Source organism: Eufriesea mexicana, unplaced genomic scaffold, assembly GCF_001483705.2.
Source record: "Eufriesea mexicana isolate 0111107269 unplaced genomic scaffold, ASM148370v2 scaffold1357, whole genome shotgun sequence".
Taxonomy (NCBI): domain Eukaryota; kingdom Metazoa; phylum Arthropoda; class Insecta; order Hymenoptera; family Apidae; genus Eufriesea; species Eufriesea mexicana.
In genome coordinates this window covers 188,926-210,174 of record NW_016909472.1, presented here as the reverse complement: position 1 = coordinate 210,174, position 21,249 = coordinate 188,926, and the positions used below count along the sequence as shown (strand labels likewise).

The 21,249-nt window shown below is 28.7% G+C and overlaps 1 protein-coding gene across 1 annotated transcript; it reads left to right on the top strand.

Moving 5' to 3' along the window:
• The first annotated feature begins 1,111 nt into the window (after positions 1-1,111).
• On the top strand, positions 1,112-11,882 carry ND-23 (NADH dehydrogenase (ubiquinone) 23 kDa subunit). The gene is made up of 4 exons (XM_017900744.1): positions 1,112-1,195; positions 1,953-2,202; positions 11,175-11,367; positions 11,691-11,882. The coding sequence occupies exons 1-4, from the start codon at positions 1,168-1,170 to the stop codon at positions 11,820-11,822; spliced, it is 603 nt and encodes a 200-aa protein (XP_017756233.1). The 5' UTR covers positions 1,112-1,167; the 3' UTR covers positions 11,823-11,882.
• Positions 11,883-21,249: the final 9,367 nt, after the last annotated feature.

The window sequence follows — 21,249 nt, the reverse complement described above, 5'->3', positions numbered from 1 at the left end:
AGCCTATTTTGGCTATAGACCATAATCAGAACTCATTTAATGCAACCTTACAATTTATGTAATAATCCAAACTGCAATATTTCAAGTTTTAATTAAGACAATTAAAAAGAAAAGGCAGATTATGCTGAAAAGTTTCTATTTATCATTACGAATAATAATAAGACCACAACCGGTTATACAGCCTACCTAGAAATAGTTGTGATAATTATTCAGAATATTCGTTTAGCTCTGAAGACAAGTTTTTTTTTTTTTTTTTTTTTTTTTGGAGAAACTTTTAAATTCTTTTCATGAAGTAATAAACAGCTCTACTTTTAATTAACAAAATTAAAATTTTTAAATATCAAGTTGAAATAAATAATTATAAACTAAAACTACTTTTTAGTTTTAAAATAAATTTAAATTTTATGACAATACTCTAAGCATAAATGTATATATGTATCTTCCTATTATAAGAAGATTGACTTGAAAAAAAAATTGAATACAATAATCATGTAAACATTTTTAATTCAAGTTACATGAGTGACTTATGACAACGAATAACATAACTTATAACATTAAACATTAAAAAAATAAAAATGTTATTATCATCTAAATATTAAAATACATGATGAATCTTTTGAAACTAAAGATATGTAAATACCTATCTCATTAATTTATATTCATGAGAATATATGCATACATACTATATATATTAAATTTTCTAACAGATTTGTAAAGTAAAAAAAGATATATTATAATAGTAACATTAATTCAAAGTATTGATTTATTAAATATTTATTTTTTCATACATAATAAAAAAAGATTGTAAAATATTTTTCAATGGAAATCTAATTTTGGTAGAAAAATTTTAATCTAATGTTTAAACATAACTATAATAAAATTATACCACAAAATATTCATAATTGTCGAAATATCGCTATATTTTCTCATTTTTGTTTCATAATTAGTATTTATATTCAATGTTAAAATATGGCAAATATTAATACCTTAGATGTCGCTGTTATATAGACGTGTTATATTGGGGTTATGTAAGTATATAGTAAACTATAAATTGTTACAATTTAAGACGAAAGAAATTATTCTTAGTTTATACGCAGTTGTAATTGATAAGTGTATATATTGCAGGAAGTGATTGCATTGAGTAATATTATTTTATAAAATTTCAATATGGCTCTTCCAAAAATTGTACAACCAGGTAAGAACTATTTTTTTTCTAGTATATTTTAAATGATTTATTTCTTAAAAGTATATATCATAACCTGTGAAATTATTATTAGATTGCGGATCTTTGTGCACATTAAATATGTCAAAAGTATATACTTTTTGCAGGAAAAATATATAATTATCCTTGATAATAAGTATGTATTACATTAAGTGTTAGATGCAATATTAAGTATTAACAAATATTTTACAATTATTCTAGAGTATTATAGTGTATTATTTTATTACATTGCAATTTGCATCACAATATATTGTTAATATTTTTTCTATGTTTAAAGTTGTTAGTTGTTTGATGTGATATAAGGTGATGTTTATGTGTCAGAATTAATCTGTATGCAGTTAACTTTCTTTTTATGTTTGAGTATCTCTCTGTTGATAAATTTCCATGTTTTTCACATTCTGTATACTTTTTTATATTTTTTTTATAATATTCAGTTAGCACAATAAAGTCATGAAAACACTAATTGTGCACATCTATCATCAATATAGCAAAGGTGACAAACTTTATTTGTAAATGAAATTAATTTAAAGTAAGAGATATTTCATATAATTACCACATCATTCAAAAAATGCAAAATAAAAAATGTTTTTCAAATTTTCTAATGATAGAATTTCTGCTCTACTATTTTACATGCATCCTATAAAAATATGTATTTGCACAAACATCTGCAGTCTAATTATTATATTACTTTAAGTAAATATCTGATTTTATTTAAATATCATTTTTACAGGTTTAAAATTATTTGAAATTTGCCCAAAAGTTTTAACTGTACCTTCACGAAGAACTAAATATTACTCTATTACCACTACATCGAAAGACTCATTTACTGAACGCTCATTACAAAAAGCGTTCTTCTTTGAGATAATTCGTGCTGGTGGAGTTGCATTATCTCATTTCTTCAGTGAACCTGCAACAATAAATTATCCTTTTGAAAAAGGCCCATTAAGTCCAAGGTTTAGAGGTGAACATGCATTAAGAAGGTATTGGAATAAAGTTATTTATATTGACATTATTAATATATTTTATGTATCGTTTCATTTTTAACATATAAAATTGAAATTTTTCAATTCTATTAATAGAATATTTTCCAAATAAAAGCAATAAACTATTAATCATTTATTAAAATTAATAAATTAAGCATTAATATACTAATACTCTATTATATGAAATGCATTTTATTTGTTTTATTATATAATTTTTCATATGGTAAATATATGATTATTTATGAAAGCAAAATTTTAAATAAAAATAGTATATATATTATAGGAAAATTTAAGTTTATTGTCTAGTTATATCATAAACTATTTGTTTGTGTTTGTTTTATCTGGTTTCGATAAAATATTTCAGAAAAAAGAAATAGAATATAGAAAAAAAATGTCAAGACAAAAATTGTTTGCTATCAAGGGGGACATAAAGTGGTATAAATGGAAAACTATATTTTTTTATACATAATGAGAAAGTACACATTATGTCTCTCCCTTCATACCTAACAATTTTTATCTTAAAATTTTCTTCCTGTGTTATGTCATTTCCGAAGTATTCCATTGAGTTCAGATAAAACAGACACCCTGTATATAGTTTTTTAATGTATTATTGAAATATTCCTATGAGCAGAAAATCTAACGAGAAAAAGGATTTTGTGCACTACCAGTAGCATTAATTGTGCTTTAGACAATGAGAAAATGACTAAAAACATTATTTGATTCGAAGCTATTATAACACCTTGTTTTAGCTCTATTCTTAGAATAAGGATAGATGTGGTAAATAGTATATAGTAGTAAGATATACTACTGTATAGGGCTCAAAAGAGGTCAATTGAGATGGCCATAGATAAGAGAGTCTCCTTTTAATATGTATTATTCATTTTCTTTTTCACATATTGCTTACATGTTTCAAGTTAGTAGATGTGAATATCTGGCTAATTAAGCTAATTCTTGTGTACCCATTTTTATGTGTGTATGTGATTAGGTCAACCTACAAATCAGTTGCCAATCACAACTGACTAACTTCTTCTGAGTTTTCTACTGTACATATCTAAAACCATGTAAAATTCAGTAACATTATAAGGTTTGCCTTTATTAATTCATTACATAGATATATATTATTTATTTGACCTATGCAACTTAATTATTTAAAAACACGTTTTGCAACTTTTTTTGCTTATATTTCATTTTATATTAGTTTATGATAATTTTTTACAAATATATCTTTATAAAATAATATTAATATTGGTTATTATTACTTAATTTATTCATTGAATAATGCTTTGCCAAGCTAACCTGACAATGAGTACTATACAAAAAGATGATTGAGAAAGATAATAAAGATTAAAAGATATTAATATACTTGTATTATAGTAGATGTAGAAAATAGTTGGATAACCGGTTTTACCCTAGATAAGGTAATTCATAAAACATTACATATTTTTATCTTAATGTTAAATAAAAGATAAGGGGATTTGCTAAAATACTGTTTAAGGTCTATAAAATACTGGTTACTTAAATATTTAGTATTTAAATAATGGCTCCTTAAATACATGATTTTTTTCTACATTCCTCTAGTCTTAAATGTATTACTTTATAACTTAGTAAATTATTAAAATATTTGTTCAGTTATTTTGTATTATATTAAATTATTCATTTAATTTTGTATTACATTAAATTATTAACAAATAAAAGTATGAATAATTGTTATAAAATTATATTTTATTATTTAACAAATTTTTAACAAAATACACAATTCTTTTTTTTTATTAAAGTTCAAGAAATCTTCTAGTTAATTTTTTGTATAAGTTTAGAACAAAAAATTCAATAATAAATATTGATAGATCAAAATGTCACATTGAGCGAAAAACAAAGTTTAATAAACGCTATCATATAGATTGTTATTGTAAAAAAGGAAAAGCCTAATATAAAATAGTTGTAATCAATTTAAATTGTAAAAGGAACAAATATGAATTCTTTATTTCGGTGATAAATAAAAAATTGTGAGGAAGATAGAAAAAAGTTACGATATTTTTTTGCAGTATTGATAATTCAGACATTTATGATAATGCCTGAGTTTACATCGCACTATTTTTTCATCTCCAATTTTTCTTTATATTACAATTAAATAATATAACAAATACCAAAAATATTTATTCTATTTCTGTATAATATAATGTTATTTTTAGAAATTGAATATTCATTGTATATATGCTCTTGACAAAAAATGATAATCCTGTCATACATTTGTTATCATTGTAGACGGATATAATTATTATCATTGCTATACATCTTGAATGGTCTTTTTATATTATTATAATTCTATGTTTACATATCTTTTTACTTATCCATTGTTTTGATTTGTAATTTGGTATTTGTAATTACTTTTGAATGAATCTATAATTTGATTTTCAAATGCAGTAGTTTTCTTAAATATATAAGGGCTGGTAGAAGTATTTTAAATCACTTTGCCGAGAAACAATGGGAAAGTTGTCAAAAATGAGTTGAAATATGTGAAAATGAGACTGATCGAACATATTGGAGCGTCATATTTCGTCGTCGTCCTCTTCGGTGTTGAGTTAGTAATTAGTTACATGGACTGTTATATAGAAAATGTTTAGGGACAATATCGCGAATCTAAAAATAATGCATCAGTTCTAAATGAACTGTTGGAAGCCGGTACGTGCAATCAATTTAAAGCGCATGATGTTTGCCTTGTGGATCTTGATTTTTGAGTCTCTGGAGGAAGTCACAAGAAAAGAATTCATTACTAAAATGCCATCATTTGCAAATGGACTTTGGAAACCACTGACTGTTGAACAAGCCAATCAATCATGACTTATTACAAAAATTTGGTTTATGATCGAAGTAATTAATGGACGTATAAAAAGCTGTTTTATAAATATATTCAAAATATTACATTAGCCATGATTTCAAAATAGCTTGCTTCATTCTAAACGCAATGTTTCATCCAATACATACCTTTGCCCTTGATCACCTTGATCATTCCTCGAATAAGATTAATTCTTTGGGACAACTGGTACATATAGAAAACATGAACATAAAGCGAGAAGATTTCCAACACATAGGAATCGTACAATTACAATCTTACCAACATTAAGTTACGAAGATCTATGCTTACATAAGACGGGGATTTTGATTTCCAAATTGCAGCACCATTACATCGCATAGATTATGAAACGATTGCAACACTGTAGAATCAAATAACAGTATTTTACTAAAAACAAAACTGCGTTCGAATAAATTAAAATATTTTGTATATATATTAATAGATAAAAGTAAGACTGAAAGCTGTTCTTGCACACACACGCGTTGTTGGATATCGTTCCCATGTAGCAATACTTACATGGTATTTCGGCTTTGCTTGATTCAGACCTTCGATTCATTTGTCAGCTAAAATCCTCGCTAATTATTTTGAAGATGGTTCAGTATCCAAAAAGGAAGACGACGAAATATGACGCTCGAGTATGTTCGATCAGTTTCATTTTTACATATTTCGACTTATTTTTGACAACTCTCCTATCGTTTCTCGGCAAAGTGATACAGGAATTTTTTGTTCCTTAAAAGATGCTCTTAAAGGTCATGAAGGAATTTTTCATTTTCAAGCGATGCCAAAAATAGCCTTTTTTTTAACATCCTCTTTTAATTTTTGATTTTCTTATAACGACCATTGTATATCAGTGACACGGGCTATTGCTTTTCTATCACGTGCTTTGATGAATTTGTGGCAACGTTTCCTTTGAAATTTCTTTTAATTCATTAAGATGAAAACCCTCTTTGAGCATTTGTTCATTCCATCTAGACAGTTGTTACAGGTTTCTAGCATTCCTAAATCTCTTCACTGTTTGAAACAACAACGTTTTCTCTTTCAAATTTTCTGCTAATCTATCGTATTTTCTTTGTATTTAACATTTATTTTTTTTCTCTCCTTCTTGTTAGCTATCACCTATGTCAGTCTAGTTTCCAAATTCTTCTTGGGGTGTTGTCACTTCCAATATTAGAGAAGAAAACATATATTTCTGGATTATCTATTTGTTTATATGATTATAATACCAAGTCCTACTCTGTTACAATTTCCACATATTCTTCGATTTTACATCTGTTAATTAAACGAATAACAGTGTTTGCAAACTCGATTTTCTTCACATCAGCTGAAGTTTGACTCTACTCTACAATTGTGCGAAGTTTCATCAAAATCGACGATTAACACATCGATATCTTCCCTCGTTAGTCTACAATTCGATTTACCTAAATGTTTATTATGATTTCGAATTTCAAGTAGAAACTGCTTCTACTTTAAAACACAGTTGAATTTATGCTACAACGTAAAATATTTTATTTGTATAATGTTGAAGAGAAGTGAATGAATTATAATTTTTTCGATACGAGTGGATATAAAATTAGTCTCTTGCATTAATTTTGTGTTGTGCAACAATATCATTCTAAGCAGCTGATTTTTTTTTTATTAAATAAAATGTTTAATTTTGAATGCTGTATCATTCTATTGTGAAAAAAAATTCAGAGAAAAGATTATAATCGAAGCGTGAAAAGACAATGAAACTTTGATTAAAAAATGACTCCATGTAGAACTCATTATGGTCTATATGAACATAAACTTTCATTAAAATCAAAACTTTCTGGTTAGATAAATTTTCTTGTAATATATTGTGCTAATACTTTCTTACTCACTACATGAATATTCACGTAAAAAGTATCTCTCAAAGGCTTGTAGAGTATCAATACAACGTCTTGAACGTGATTTTATGCATTATATCCGAGTAACATTTCTGATTTAACTTAGTTGACTGTCTAAGGATTACCTGTCTAGAATATGAGTATACAGTTTCAAATTAACTTCTCTGGATTAACTTTATCGAATGCTACAGAACTCTAAATTTCAGTTTCATTTATCCTTAGAAATTTCATGATTTTAGTTGTGAAATTGAGAATGTTTCACACTAATGACTAATAACGGTATTCATGCGTGTAACACGAGTTAACTCTTTTTTGGAAATATGTTAGACACACTACGCGTGTGGAGTATGTGTATAAAAATCTTAATAATCGGTACCGTTAAGACTCTGTTTTAGGATTTCAACGATTAATAAATGATAGCATATGTTTTGGTATTTCAATTGAGAAATGGTATTTCACTTATAAATAGGAGACACGTAAATATTAGTTATTATCTGAAATATTTAAAATTTCTTTCTGTGCTCTCAATTATACAACTTTGTTGTATTTTCTACTTGCACGTATCACGAGGTAAATTAAAGACCTTAATAAAACTTTTACCCGTGCCACTAATAAATTAAAAACGAAAAAAGAAGAACTGTAATGTGAATATGAATTTCTTATACGATATATTGTACAAGATACATTGACATTGCACGAAAGATTCCTTTGTATGGTCTCTACTGTTGTTTCAAGTACATATCTACTCGTATTTCTGTCAATTCGCTTGTTTCGACAATTGAACCATGTTCACTTTGACGCTTGACCAATTTTACGATCTCGCTATATCATGGCCCATACTATGCATAACACAATGCACGGATGTGTACCTCATCTCGTATAAGTAGGAATACATGTATAAGGTAATGAGAATATGCATGCAGTGTTATGTATGTAATGGTCTAGAATAGCGTAAAATGATCATAAACTGAAGTGGTATTTGACTTCGAGTTAAAGTTAAAGATTTAACGAAATAAAAATGAAAGAATAACGAATAACAGATAAAGTAGTTGTAGAGAAAATAAAACACGATACTTGGGTAACCAGTTTCTATACAAATTTAACGTATAAAAATTCGCAAGACGATTATGTAGGGATTATTTTAATTTATATTCCACGTATTAGTGGGATCAGGTTAGGGAAATGAAAGTGAAACAAGCAAGAGCTAGTTGTAATCAGACTATAATTGTTATACCATAAAAAATCTAAGCTATCACACGTTTGCACTCTACATTCGTTCTTTTCAACTGTCTGTTCTCTCATCTTCACGCCCTTATTTCAATCTCACACGTTTTCTCCTCTTCCAAACTTATTCTCTCTTCCTCGATCAGTTACTTCATACGCACAATACGCAACCAGGTACCTCAAATCTTCAAGTGCATTCCTATACTCACTCTTCGCTCGCAATCCACATTCTGACATAAACATTTTTTCCAGTCAATCCATACGCAAACGTCATTCACGCTGAATACTTTGATTCCCACAGTTATATTACTCTTCAAATTAATATTTTTGGCAATGTGCAAAATTGAAAGATATCTTCACTTATTCGAATTAAAATGTGTTGAAAATTACGTAGTCAATATATGAAAATTTATCGAGAAAATGTTTAAGCGCAAGATAACAAAGAGGGTGTAGGAGATGGATATGTGAGGTAAGAAAGATATCACTCCAAATAATTCGTCTCCGCAGATGAAGTTTATTTCGTACAATTGTTTGCTCTATGCCTTCGAGTGGAGCGCTCGGTAAAAACTCTTGTGGTTCCTGATGATGGTCTGGTGTTCCTACGGTGCTTGTGGTGCGGCCTGTTGGTATCCCTTTGTCTCGTTATACTATATGATACGGGTAGCAGGTAGGACAAAAGGAAAAGTAAGGGATGCGTTTCTTCTTGGTGCTAGTGAACTCGTCAGTAAGGCATTTAACACTTAGCCGACCGCACACTCCAGAGCGAACTATACGGTTTCCACCGCGCTCGGGAAACTCGAATAAGGGGCCTTAAAAATTGGTGAATTTTATTATATGTTGTGCTTTATAGAAGCAGTTCGTCAGTAATTGCGAACAACTCCAAATGGAGGTAGTGTAAATAATAACCGAAAACGAGAAACGCGTTGCTAAACTCAAAATGAGAGATATCCCCGATCGGTCGGGCACCGACTTACTTTAAAATGGGGAGATTTCCCCGATCGGTCGGGCACTGACTTACTTTAAAATGGGAAGATCTCCACGATCAGTCGGCTAAGTGTTAACATACGTCTAATGCGCCAGAAACTAGATACAATAATATACATACAAAAAAAGAACCAAAATGTACAAAAGGGTTAGAAAAAACTTAGACTATGAGATCGATGGCTCCAGCGTGAAGCACTCACGATCTAAAATCAAACTTAATCTATCGCGTTTATCGCTATAGGATAATATAAACCTAAGAACTATCTTACATTAGAATGCGTGTTTGCTTATGTATAGAAAGGCACGAAAATTATATAGCTTTTGGTTTTAAGTGGGTAAGGTGCAGGGGGTAGACTAGATAAATAAATAAATAAATAGGAGGAGAGGGGGATGAGGGATGGATGGAATATATATGTTTTTATTTATTTCAAGATTCTAATGTACAGTATTAGTAAGTATAAGCAATCTGAAAATTACGAAAAAACAAAGCGAAAATGATTAAGTGAGAGAGATAAAAGGGGAAATAAAACGAAAATTTATCCTCTCCCCGTCGTGGATACTAATCGCAGTACTAAGGAGGATTTCGTATTGGGTTTCATTTGTTTATTGATACAGGATTGTTTACAATGTCTTTTAACAATTATATACATGTTGCTTTTAACGCGTATCGAGCCATCAATCTTTTATGTTTTTATGTTTCTAATGTTCGCCCAATGATTATGAATCGATTTGAGCATGAACAAGTCTATTCTAACTATTTCTATATGTACCACTGCGTGTTCGTACAGTTTGGGATTACTAATTAATTTCGTGAAATTTGACTCCGGAGTCCGGTATCTGCCTAGACAAGCTCTGAGGCATTTTCTTTCGAAAATCCTATTGTACTTGCCGATACGTTGAACCGTTATGGGGCAGCCATATGTCAGTATCGGTCTTACGAGTGTTTTCGCGCTATATAATTTTGAATAAAACAGACGTTTGTGATTGGCGAATGCCTTATGGGCTTTTTTGATCTGACATCCTAGCAGGCCCTGCCTTAGTCGCGAGATACTTGAGTAGCATAGGAACTTCTATTCAAGGGAAGCCGAGGATTCACCGAGGACTTGTGAGAAAGTCATAATTTGAATAATTTTTTTTTTTTTCAAATTAATCTCCTGAAGAAATTTAACATTTTATGAATCTTTGGGACACATGATACCATGAACTACGTTCATGTAGATTAAAATTATGTTTAATTTTTGTACTGCAGATGAATACAACACACCAATCGTGGCAGTCATTCGAAATGACAAGTGCAAGAAGCATGCAATAATTCAAAGAATAAACAAAATACATGCATGATAATGACACTGTGTTATTTTGAAACATGAGCAAACATGTATGAACAATTTTAAAATCTTTAACCTATTATGTTAAAGACTGCCTAAAAATGGAATCACTTAATGAGAATAACTCATTAAGTTAATATATCTTATTTACTCGCTAAGTTAATATATTATATTTATTACATTTGGCAATTTGCATATTGCATATTTCTAAAAATAATGGAATTACTTAGAATAGTCAAATTCATTAGTTCAGCTCCTACACATAAAAATATAGTAATTCGAACTTTATATACAGAATATACTTTGGATGAAGGTATTTTTGAACTCGTATTTCTGTGAGAAATCTAAGTAATTTATCGGTAATGGTTTAACAAAAATCTAATAAAAATTATAGCAGTTTATTATATTTATGTAGACTGACAGAATTTTCATTATTGAAGTGAATAGATGATAGAAGCAAAATGGTCAAAACACGATATACGTTCTGAAAAACACATATTATTGTTTCCAAAAATATAAATTATTCTTCGAAAATCATTAATTAAAAGAATTGTACAAATGGAAAATGTATATTTGCACTATTATGAACTATTATTCTGTATTATTCCCTATAATATGTAATTTGCGTATTACATTCCAGTGCAACAAGATACAGAGTTAAAATATGTGAAGCGATCGAATGAAATAAGTAAAATATTAATTAATTTATTTTTGTAGATATCCTTCGGGTGAAGAAAGATGTATTGCATGTAAATTATGCGAAGCAATTTGTCCAGCTCAAGCAATCACAATTGAAGCAGAAGAACGAGCTGATGGATCTCGTCGTACAACAAGATATGATATAGATATGACAAAATGTATATATTGTGGATTTTGCCAGGAAGCTTGCCCAGTGGACGCAATCGTGGAGGTAACGATTAATATACGTGTTTAACACAGCATAGATTATAGGTGAATTGCATTGTAAGGAACCGTTTCAAGAAGAAAATTATATTAGTCTCATTATATCAGACAGTAAATACAAGGTGGACCAAAAACCCTCTCCACCTTGAATATTTCTGTCATTCGTAGTTTTATGAAAAAGCTTGTCAGGTCAAAGTAACTTTGTTTTGAGAAGCACATATAATGGTACAACAGAATTTTTTTTAATATCATTTTATACACACGCACAGAGTACAAATTTAATTTAAAAAATTCTATACAAATTAATATTTATTATATGATTTATTTTAGGGTCCAAACTTCGAATTTTCAACAGAAACACACGAAGAATTGCTATACAATAAAGAAAAGTTATTGAATAATGGAGACAGGTGGGAATCAGAAATCGCTAGCAATATCCATGCAGATTATCTATATCGTTAAACAGATTATCTATATCGTAATAGTAAAATGTAGTAAAATATTATGACTGTAATACATTATATTATTGTGATAATATAATATATTATTATAGTAATAATAAAAATACTATAATAAAATTATTATAGTAATAATTATAAAAATATTTATTACTTATTACGTATTCTATAAATAAATAATTTACAACAGATAATTTGGTGTGAATATCTATAACAAGAAACTACACTTGACTCTTTCTTTACACGATTTTAAAATAACAGACAAAAAAGAAAACTGTCGTTGTTTCTTTACACGATACGATTTAAAAATTATCGTCAATGTGAGTAAATGAAACAAAACGAAGAGGGTTGATGAAAAGTGATCAGCTCATTTTTGAAGTATCATTAGCTCATAACATTTTCGTCAGAGTGAAGTGCATACGTCGTAATATTATGTATATTAACTGACGGCATATTTGAACATTCTTCGGTATTCTAGTCAAATTTTCGTAATGTAACTTTTCCTTTTGTAGCCATTATGGTACGGTTTTTTCAAATATATAAAAATAGTTAGAATTTAATAAAAAATATTAGAAAAGGACATTGTCAAAGGACAATGTTTGCGTATACGAATGAGACTAACAATAATTGTGATACAACGATTGCAAATACATATGTTCTCGTCACGCTTTTAGACGATTTTTTGAAGAACACGTCTTACATGGAAAAAAAGAGTTGTGTGTAATTGTAAGTTTTAAGTATTATAAATGCAGACGATACAAATGAATTCAAATTACATCAATTTCTTAGTTATGATCACCTTTAACAGAAATCGTGCTTCTGTGACAAGTTACTTTACAAACCATATTGAAGAAATATAAAATAATTTCGATATTTCAAAGTGATTTTACGTAAGTATTGGGTGTCGATTATTAATAAAAAGTAAATATAAATTATTTGGAAACGAATGTATGATATATTTTACTTTAAAAACTAATTTGAAAATAGACTAAATAAGATTACATTTAAATTTATTTGTATAAATAAAAACTTATCAATCTATTAGTAATACGAGAACACATTAAGGTGCAATAACAAGTAATTCAGTTTCTATTAAAAATTACTAATTGATATACTGAAACATGTAATATCCGTTGAAATGTTTGATATTAAATGATTGCGATTTGCAAATACCTACTGATCGTTTCATCTGAATCATATTCGACAATCTTTATGCAATCCAGAAAAATAGTCAATACAAAATTATATTTCTGTAATGAATTATCGATTTTTTATGAATAATTGTCTAATATCTTGAGATACGATTTAATTATTGAAAATTATACATTAAGAAAATATTTAATTTTAGTTATCCATTATCATTTATTTCATTTATAATTAAAATTATATAAAAATTTTAGGACAAATTTTGTGCATATCAAAACATATTAAATATAATTTTAACTGTATTAGAAGTGTAGCCCATTACAAAAACTCTTAGCAAACTAGACTTGTAGCGCAAGAAGTTAATTGATAAGTTAATGATATTGCAGTTTTTGAAATTCGGTTCAGATATTTATTACGCTACCGCTACGCTGTATGCATTTCATATATCAATTATTTTATATTATTTATATACAATTTTTATAGAGGACCAAAATTGCGTTCAAATAAATATTTTCTTATAGAACAGTGTATTTTCATGTGAAAAATTTTAGTAATCTATTTTAATATTGGAACTTAGATTTTAATATTATAACAAACTAATTAAAATGACTAATTTTATACTATTTTGACTTTATAATTATTAAAAACATGCAGTTGCTTTTGTAAAAATTAGTAGTGATATCTATTCAGTTCTGAAGTCAAATACTTATGGTCATCATATAACTTTAATTATTATGATTTATGTATGCTATAGGTAAATATTCATTACAGGTCAGTAATATCAGTGTTAACGATAATGACATACATACACCGTTCTAAAAGCAAGTAATCTTTATAAATTCCTTTAAAAAGATAAATAATAATGTGATTTTGAAATTATATAATAAATACTTTTTTAATTTAATTCTCTCAATTTGCTATTTATTGAACAATAAACTTTACAATGCTGTAAACATTATTGGCAGTGTGATAGTTGTAACAATTATCAGAAAAAAAAATAAAAAGTTTCTTTAAATTAGATAGCTTGTGCTAGAATTACATCTATTTCTAAATAAAAACATTGTGTTGTTAGAAAAATATAAATAAAAAATGAAAAAACATATTGCTCCAATTATGAGGTATAATTTTTGACTGAAAAGTGATCAGTACTTTAGTTCTTAAGTTATTTTACATGCTATTCTAATAAACGTGATTTTGTAAGAGCATATTGAGTGATAAAAAAAAGAGCCTATAGCTTCAGGAACTTATAAGTAGTCACTGAAAAGAATAAAAAATGTCTAATCAAATGTAGGATCTATAGATTCTACAATCAATCCTTTCAGCGAAAATCTAACTTTTATTATTCATTTGATATTATTATATTTTGTTATTTGATTATATATACAATATAATAGATGATAAAACTAACGTTTTAACGAAATAAGTAATCTTTGATGATATGATATCAGTTGACAATCTTGAATCGATACATTTAAACCAATTCTTCTGTTTACATATAATCTACTGCGAGGAAATTCACTTACGGTATCAAATATTCGTAAATAGCAAAAGTAACTTTTACGCCGAAAGTATTGCTTATAATATAGTAATGGTTGACATAGATTTTAATATATATATATTGGTGTCTGTAAGAAAGAATGAGTGGATCGAGTATGCGTGTATTGAATGAAGTGTGGTATAGGCTGTGTATATTTATGTAATGTATGAAAGGAAAAAGAACAAGTGAGAGAGTAGTTGGATAGGTCAGTTGCAATTCAGAATTCATTGAGATTAAACGTGTGCACGAGTATCGTAAGAAAGAGTAAAACACGATTAGATATATTTCATCGATAATTTTTACCCTATTGTTCAATAAATATTTAATATATTCATTTAAATATAATATCCGCGACTAACATACAGAACCTACGTTGATTTTGTATTCTTTTCGTTGACTACTATAAGTCCCTGAAATCTAGACCCTCTTTTTTTTTATCGCCCTGTATACTGTAACTAGCTAAAATATTTTTTGAATGTTTGCGATCTACGATCGTGTGCATGAAACCAAAGTTCTTGACGACGTATCGCGATGTTCAGTCGTTTCGTCGTGGCACCATGACTAGTGACTAATTGTAGATAACTAGTATAGCTTCTTTTATCTTCACAGAATCCGGATACCTTCTAATTGCAGGTCCGTAGTACTTTGTTAATTTTTGAATCGATGTATCCGTTAATTGATCGTGTCCTCGAAGCTTTTCCTTTCTTCAACATATCTATGTCATGTTCCCACTTTCTTTTCTATATAACTCACACGTTCACTCTTTCTGACTTTTATATTCTTGTCATATGGTTGCAAATCAAGTAGAGCTTTAAAAGTTTTGGAGTCGCTATCGCCGATATAATTAGTGTATCTAGCGTGTTAGACTAAATTCCTTTTCAGATCTAGAAAATATTTCAGTCCCAAAATCTACTTTTATTTTGTCAGATGATCCAGAATGGTTTATAATACATGATCCTTGATATGTTTCAAACTATTGCAAATATCTTGGCTCTTTTTTTTTGTTTTCTCAATATGTCAATTACTTTTCCAATATTATGTCCTATAAGACGATGAAAAGCTAAGCTTCTTTCATATCCTGTCTCTAGACACGATTAAATCCAGCAATGACTTTTTCTCTCATGAATTTTGTTGCTTTTCCTCCTTTATGGCTTGATGATATAACATACGGAAGATTGCACTTATCATTTCAGTATACATTTTGTTTAAAATGACATGTAATACAAATTATTGTTAAAATCTTAAGATATATCGATAATTTCACAGAAAAGATTTATTCCTGCTTTACGTATTCCCAATAAAGCTTATCGTAAATATCATAATTTGCTTTATTTCGAACAGTAACAACGATTTTGAATTCAAGTTTACGATATCCCTCTTTATTAAAGCTATCGTCTTCCTTACACTTTTTCCAGGTCAAATTTTGGGAAAAAGCACTGAAAGCTAATTACTTCGATAAACCGATATCCAAGATCTTCATTTATCAAAATATCATTTTCTGCTCTTTTTATCTTTATTACAGTAGAAGTCGGTCCTGCTTCAACGTGTAGTATGTGCCACTTCCAGTTTCGGTTCTGGACAAATAAATTTTCATTTTAGAAACGAGTGAAAAGAATATTCATTTTCAGCACATAATACTTCTCTGTTTTTCAGAAAAAAGGTATGAAAGAAATAAGCAAAAACTTGTGATATTAATTAAAAAATATTTATTAAACTCGTGACTGTCTAAAATAATAATATTATCAAACATTCAATTCAAAAATGGATTGAAAAGTTTAATGACTTTCCGTAAAATATTAAAATGAAATTTGTAAAAATAAAAAGCTTATCAAAGTTTCATTAATCTACGAAATGCGAGTAATAGTCACCTCCAGATTTGGGGATATTCATTCGAAAATAATTACAATCATAGAAATTGCCGTCATTACGTTTATTTAAAAAGACTTACGTAAAAAAGAACTATTAACTAAGATAATGCTAAAGAGAACATGTATTGTGGTCGTGTAATAGATACTGTCGAAAGAATCAAAAAATTTCAGCGTTATGTCATACATAATTGCAAAACTTTAAAAAAGTTTAAAAGTTATTTTCAATCGTGTTTTTCAAACTGAGCAAATCTATTAAAAACTCGATTAATTTTTATCCGATCTACTTCAAATCTTGGGTAGTGGTTTCTAATACCTTTTTCTTCGATGCATGTACGGAATTTTCAATCGCATTAGTTCTTACATAGTGTTAGAAAACTTATCATTTTTCACTCATATTTTCAAACTTTTTTCATCAAAAATTTTTCTAACAAATTTATTTTCAAATTTATACGTGCAACTGCAGCTTACAATGTCGTAGTTTAAGAAAATTTAATGATTTCGCGTATCAAAGTTGCAATGAAAAATTATACATCCAGTCGTTTTCAAACAATCTTTAGAGATCCATCTATTCATTATTTTTGTATCAAATTTTATTGAGAAATAAATCAAGAAATGGACTTTCTGAAACTATTAAAAGCATTAAAAAAAAAGAGAGAAAACCTAAATTTCCTTTAAAAATATCGTTGAAAATAGTGATTATTATTATCAGTTAGCACAGTGCCTCCACCCCCCTCCCGCCGCCCTTAATTATAAAAATAAAAAAGGGGACGGAAAACATATTTTGTGTCTCATGCAAATCAGTTGTATATCATTTGAGAAAAGAAGTAGCGTTTTATTACCTAATTTAATGTTCAAGAGTGAGAAATACCATTCATAATTAGATAAATTGAAAATAACTATATAAGAAAAATAGTCGTCATCTGTATTGGGAAAAGAAATTGTTTTCCAGCATGACAACGCTCAATCGCACATATCTTTAATGGCACGATAGAAATCATTACAGTTTAAGGAGGCTACACACGTTCTAGTATACCTGAAGGTACGCCTGCAGGCTGACCTGTACAGGCGTACTTGCAGGTCTATCGGAGTTGCGTACCACAGTCGTAAAAGCGTGTTTTTACTCGTTCGACATCTGACATCCACGTGTTTCGGTAGGTTTTCAATTCAGCGATTAATAGCATCCACAATCGACGTTATAACGGTTATAGGCTTATTATTAGCTACAGAAAAGAATAAGCGAAAGATAGTATAGTGCAAAGTGTGATTGAGAAGAAAAGTATATTCTCGTGTGAATTTATTAAACGACTTATACCTAATGATTAGCGAAATTAAAATGAAGATAGACGAAGATAGTTACTTAGTTTAATTACTTCGTTAATTAAGAAGAAAGATGCTGTTACGAGAAGCGTTATTTCACCGCACGAAAGATCGAGTGCTAGAAATCTTGAGATTTCTTGCAACATGAAGAAGTTACGAAAATTTAAAACTTTCGACAGTAGTATCACCTCAGTTTGTTTGCAAGATTATACCTGAAACCTGTAACGCTATATCTAAGGCTTAAAGTAAGTAAAATTGTTGTTTTTTAAAACACATTTAACTTAAATACCAATAATTGGACGACGTGAGTGCTTTTTAATTTCGGACTACAATGAGATAAAATACTTGACTTTACACGTGTAATACGTTGTATCAATTAGCAGGTACGTAATTTTAATCACGTAACTGGTTTAGATACCCCTAACGACTTAAATATGGATTATATCGACGTAAGATCGTAACCATTTCAGGTCGGTCACTCGTAGTTCCAAGTCTCTTTCATAAATGTAAACATTTGTGAAACTCTTCAATGACGAGTTCATAGACGACAAATTTTCTTGGCTGTGCTTCTTCCATTTTAATTTCCATTTATATTCCTTCAACGCTCGCAGAGTTCGATAATGTTTGTTAGTCCGATCAACAAGCTTGCTAACAGTTGCGAATTAGATCAACTGCATGCAAGTAATTCAAAAAACTGGATACGATTCTTTAAGAATCCGAGTTTCTAACGCGACTATTTTATCAGTAGCCTTACCTGTTAGCGTGACCGTAGATAAGTGGATTTTTTTGCTTTGCCCAACTTATTCTGCGAGTTGGCTATGTAACAAACGAGTGGCAGTACCACATAAATTAATTTTTATATAGGTCGGTTTAACGTTTTTGATCGGTTAACTGAATTTATTATTTTCTGTTCAGTTCGATAGTTCTAAAGATTTTATTTACATAATTCTAGAAAGAAATGAATATGTGTTTAAAATACTCCCGCCAAGAAGATATCGGAGGATTATACTCTTTTGAGAGAGGCCAGTAAAACCATTACGATAAATCTGTATTGTCAACAAATTTTGTATCGAGTTTGTATATAACGATTTAAACAACACGAATAAGTTGATATATTTTGAAACAACCAATTCTCAAACCAGATTCTTATGAATAATTACATATGACATAATGATATTACGATATCTGAAAAAATCCAAAGAATGCGCTCTTTATATGCTCTGTAAAAAGTTGACAAGTTTCAATTCGTTGACTTCATATTACCACTTTGAAACTGGTGATAGCTTGATCATCTTTCATAAATCGGGAAACTATAACATTATTATAGCTATTGGAGAAATATGATAAAACTGCAAACAAATCTTGATCGAAGGTAGTCTCAGCATCAATAAGATAATATCGTTTTTTCAATAATATCTTAAAATAGTTTATTTTCTTTAAAAGATTTTTAGATGGACTGTTCTCTAGAATCGATGCCTGAGTATAGAGACTCAGCTATGAAGGAGCTGACTGTAACAAAGGTGAAAACGAAAATTATTTTACTAGTATCAGAGCCAATTTTATAAGTATTTTCTAGTTCCAATCTCATTCAGACAGTTTTTCCAGAACTTTCTTCTGAAAGTAAAGTTTTCTTATCGATATGAGCAGTATATTTGACAGCTAATTTATGATAAGGCAAACTATTTCTTTGCCATGATTTTATAACTAAACGTCTCAGATCTTATAAAATCTTTCCTCTCGGATGTAGTCACAACAAACACATAACGTAAACTTTTAAATAATAATTTTCTAATTATAAGTGGGAATCAATATATTTTTATATACTAGAGTATACATCGTTTCTTTCGAAAGTCACTGTAAATTTTGTCGGGAAATCAAACACAAATCAAATATCGAAGAAAGGAGTGTTCCATATTTAGAATAAAGATCTAAAATATACTAAAATATACTAAAAAGATCTAAAATATAAGGATACTAGCATACTTTTTAATGCACTGGTACTACGGTACGGCTTTGTTTACGCCAGTTTTTACGGTGAAATCGATCTGTGAAGTCGTTATTCACTGGTTCATGAACCGCTATAAACAAATCTGTACTTTCTTATCGTGATTGAACGATACATATCAAAATATTCCAGTGTATTTCAATACCTCTGTACACCTATATTTCAGCACCCATGTATTTGTGTATTACAATACCCGTGTACCCGTGCATTAGGAAGTATACGAATTAATACACGGATATATTAACTACACGTATACACGTGTATGTTTAATACATATTTAAAATTGGGTGCCCTAACTAGAATGAATCCAACTCGACTTTCATTGTAGACGATTAACTATAAGATTCGACCATCCACTTCCTTTCTGCCAGCGAAACTTTTAATATTATTTTAGTTTTAATATTATTCATTCTTATAAACCTACGATAGTTCTTCCAATCCGAATAACAGGTTCAATCTGAGAAAATGTTAAATATCAAAATGTCTCCAGCAACGTCATTTGATAAGTAATAGCTGACACTATAATATCAAGCCAAATAATAGCACGCTATCATTTTTAGTGTTTTTTGAAACTAGTCCAATATATACAAATACTACATATATATATATATATCCATATAATATATTCCCTCCTTAATAAAGATTACCCGCAGTTTCCACTTCTTTTCTACAAATTTCACCTGCTTGCGTGAAAAATGGCTACAATGAAATAGTAACCCAGGTACAAAAAAAAAATATATCAACGGGATTTTATCTTTTCAGAATGGAAAGATTCTTTGTATATTTTTTATGCGAATCCAAATCGGGCAGTAAAAATTACTTGTCACGTTTTAATTTAGATTTTAAAAAATCAATAAATAAAAGCTATTGATTTTTGCTATATTTATGAAAATATTGCAATGATCGTACATAATTTTTATCCATTATTTTTATAAACTGTGTCATTTAGAATTAATCTTCCTTTAAAGTAGAATTTGAATTGTAATCATGACATTTTTTGTCGAAATATTTCCTTTTAAAGTTACTCAAGGAACACTGAAAATCATAGGATGTACTACCATTTTGAGCATCATTTGTATAACCAAAATTTTTGTAATATTTGAACACTATGAGTTAAGTTAGAGAAAAAGCTGAAAGTGTATACTGACCTGTTGATACATTCTGTACCCAGATTTGTCTGAGTCAGATCTAACATAAGAGTGCAAGAAAACATTAAAAATTTGTTGCTATTCTCTGGTATGATGAAATCTGCATGTTTAACATTTAGTATGTGGGATTAGTAAATGGAAAATAGGATTTAATAGGTATGATAAAAAAGATTATCAACGAAAGCGTAGAATTAAAAGGGCAGCGAGATAAATTTTTCCTAATATATCCTAGTATAGAAAAAGTGATTTTGTTGTATCTTGTAGAAAAACAATTCTACATAATCAGGGAAAGGTTTTGGCAGTTGTATTAGTTAGATGAATATTAGATCGTTTATTAAATTTGCGGATTTTTCGCTTGAAAATATTTACTTAAATATTGCACATACAATATCATTTTGTAAATCAAATAA

Coding starts and splice junctions, on each gene's coding strand:
- ND-23 (XM_017900744.1), top strand. CDS start 1,168: ATGGCTCTTCCAAAAATTGTACAACCAG. Junction 1,196..1,952: donor TCCAAAAATTGTACAACCAG/GTAAGAACTATT, acceptor TCATTTTTACAG/GTTTAAAATTATTTGAAATT. Junction 2,203..11,174: donor GGTGAACATGCATTAAGAAG/GTATTGGAATAA, acceptor TTATTTTTGTAG/ATATCCTTCGGGTGAAGAAA.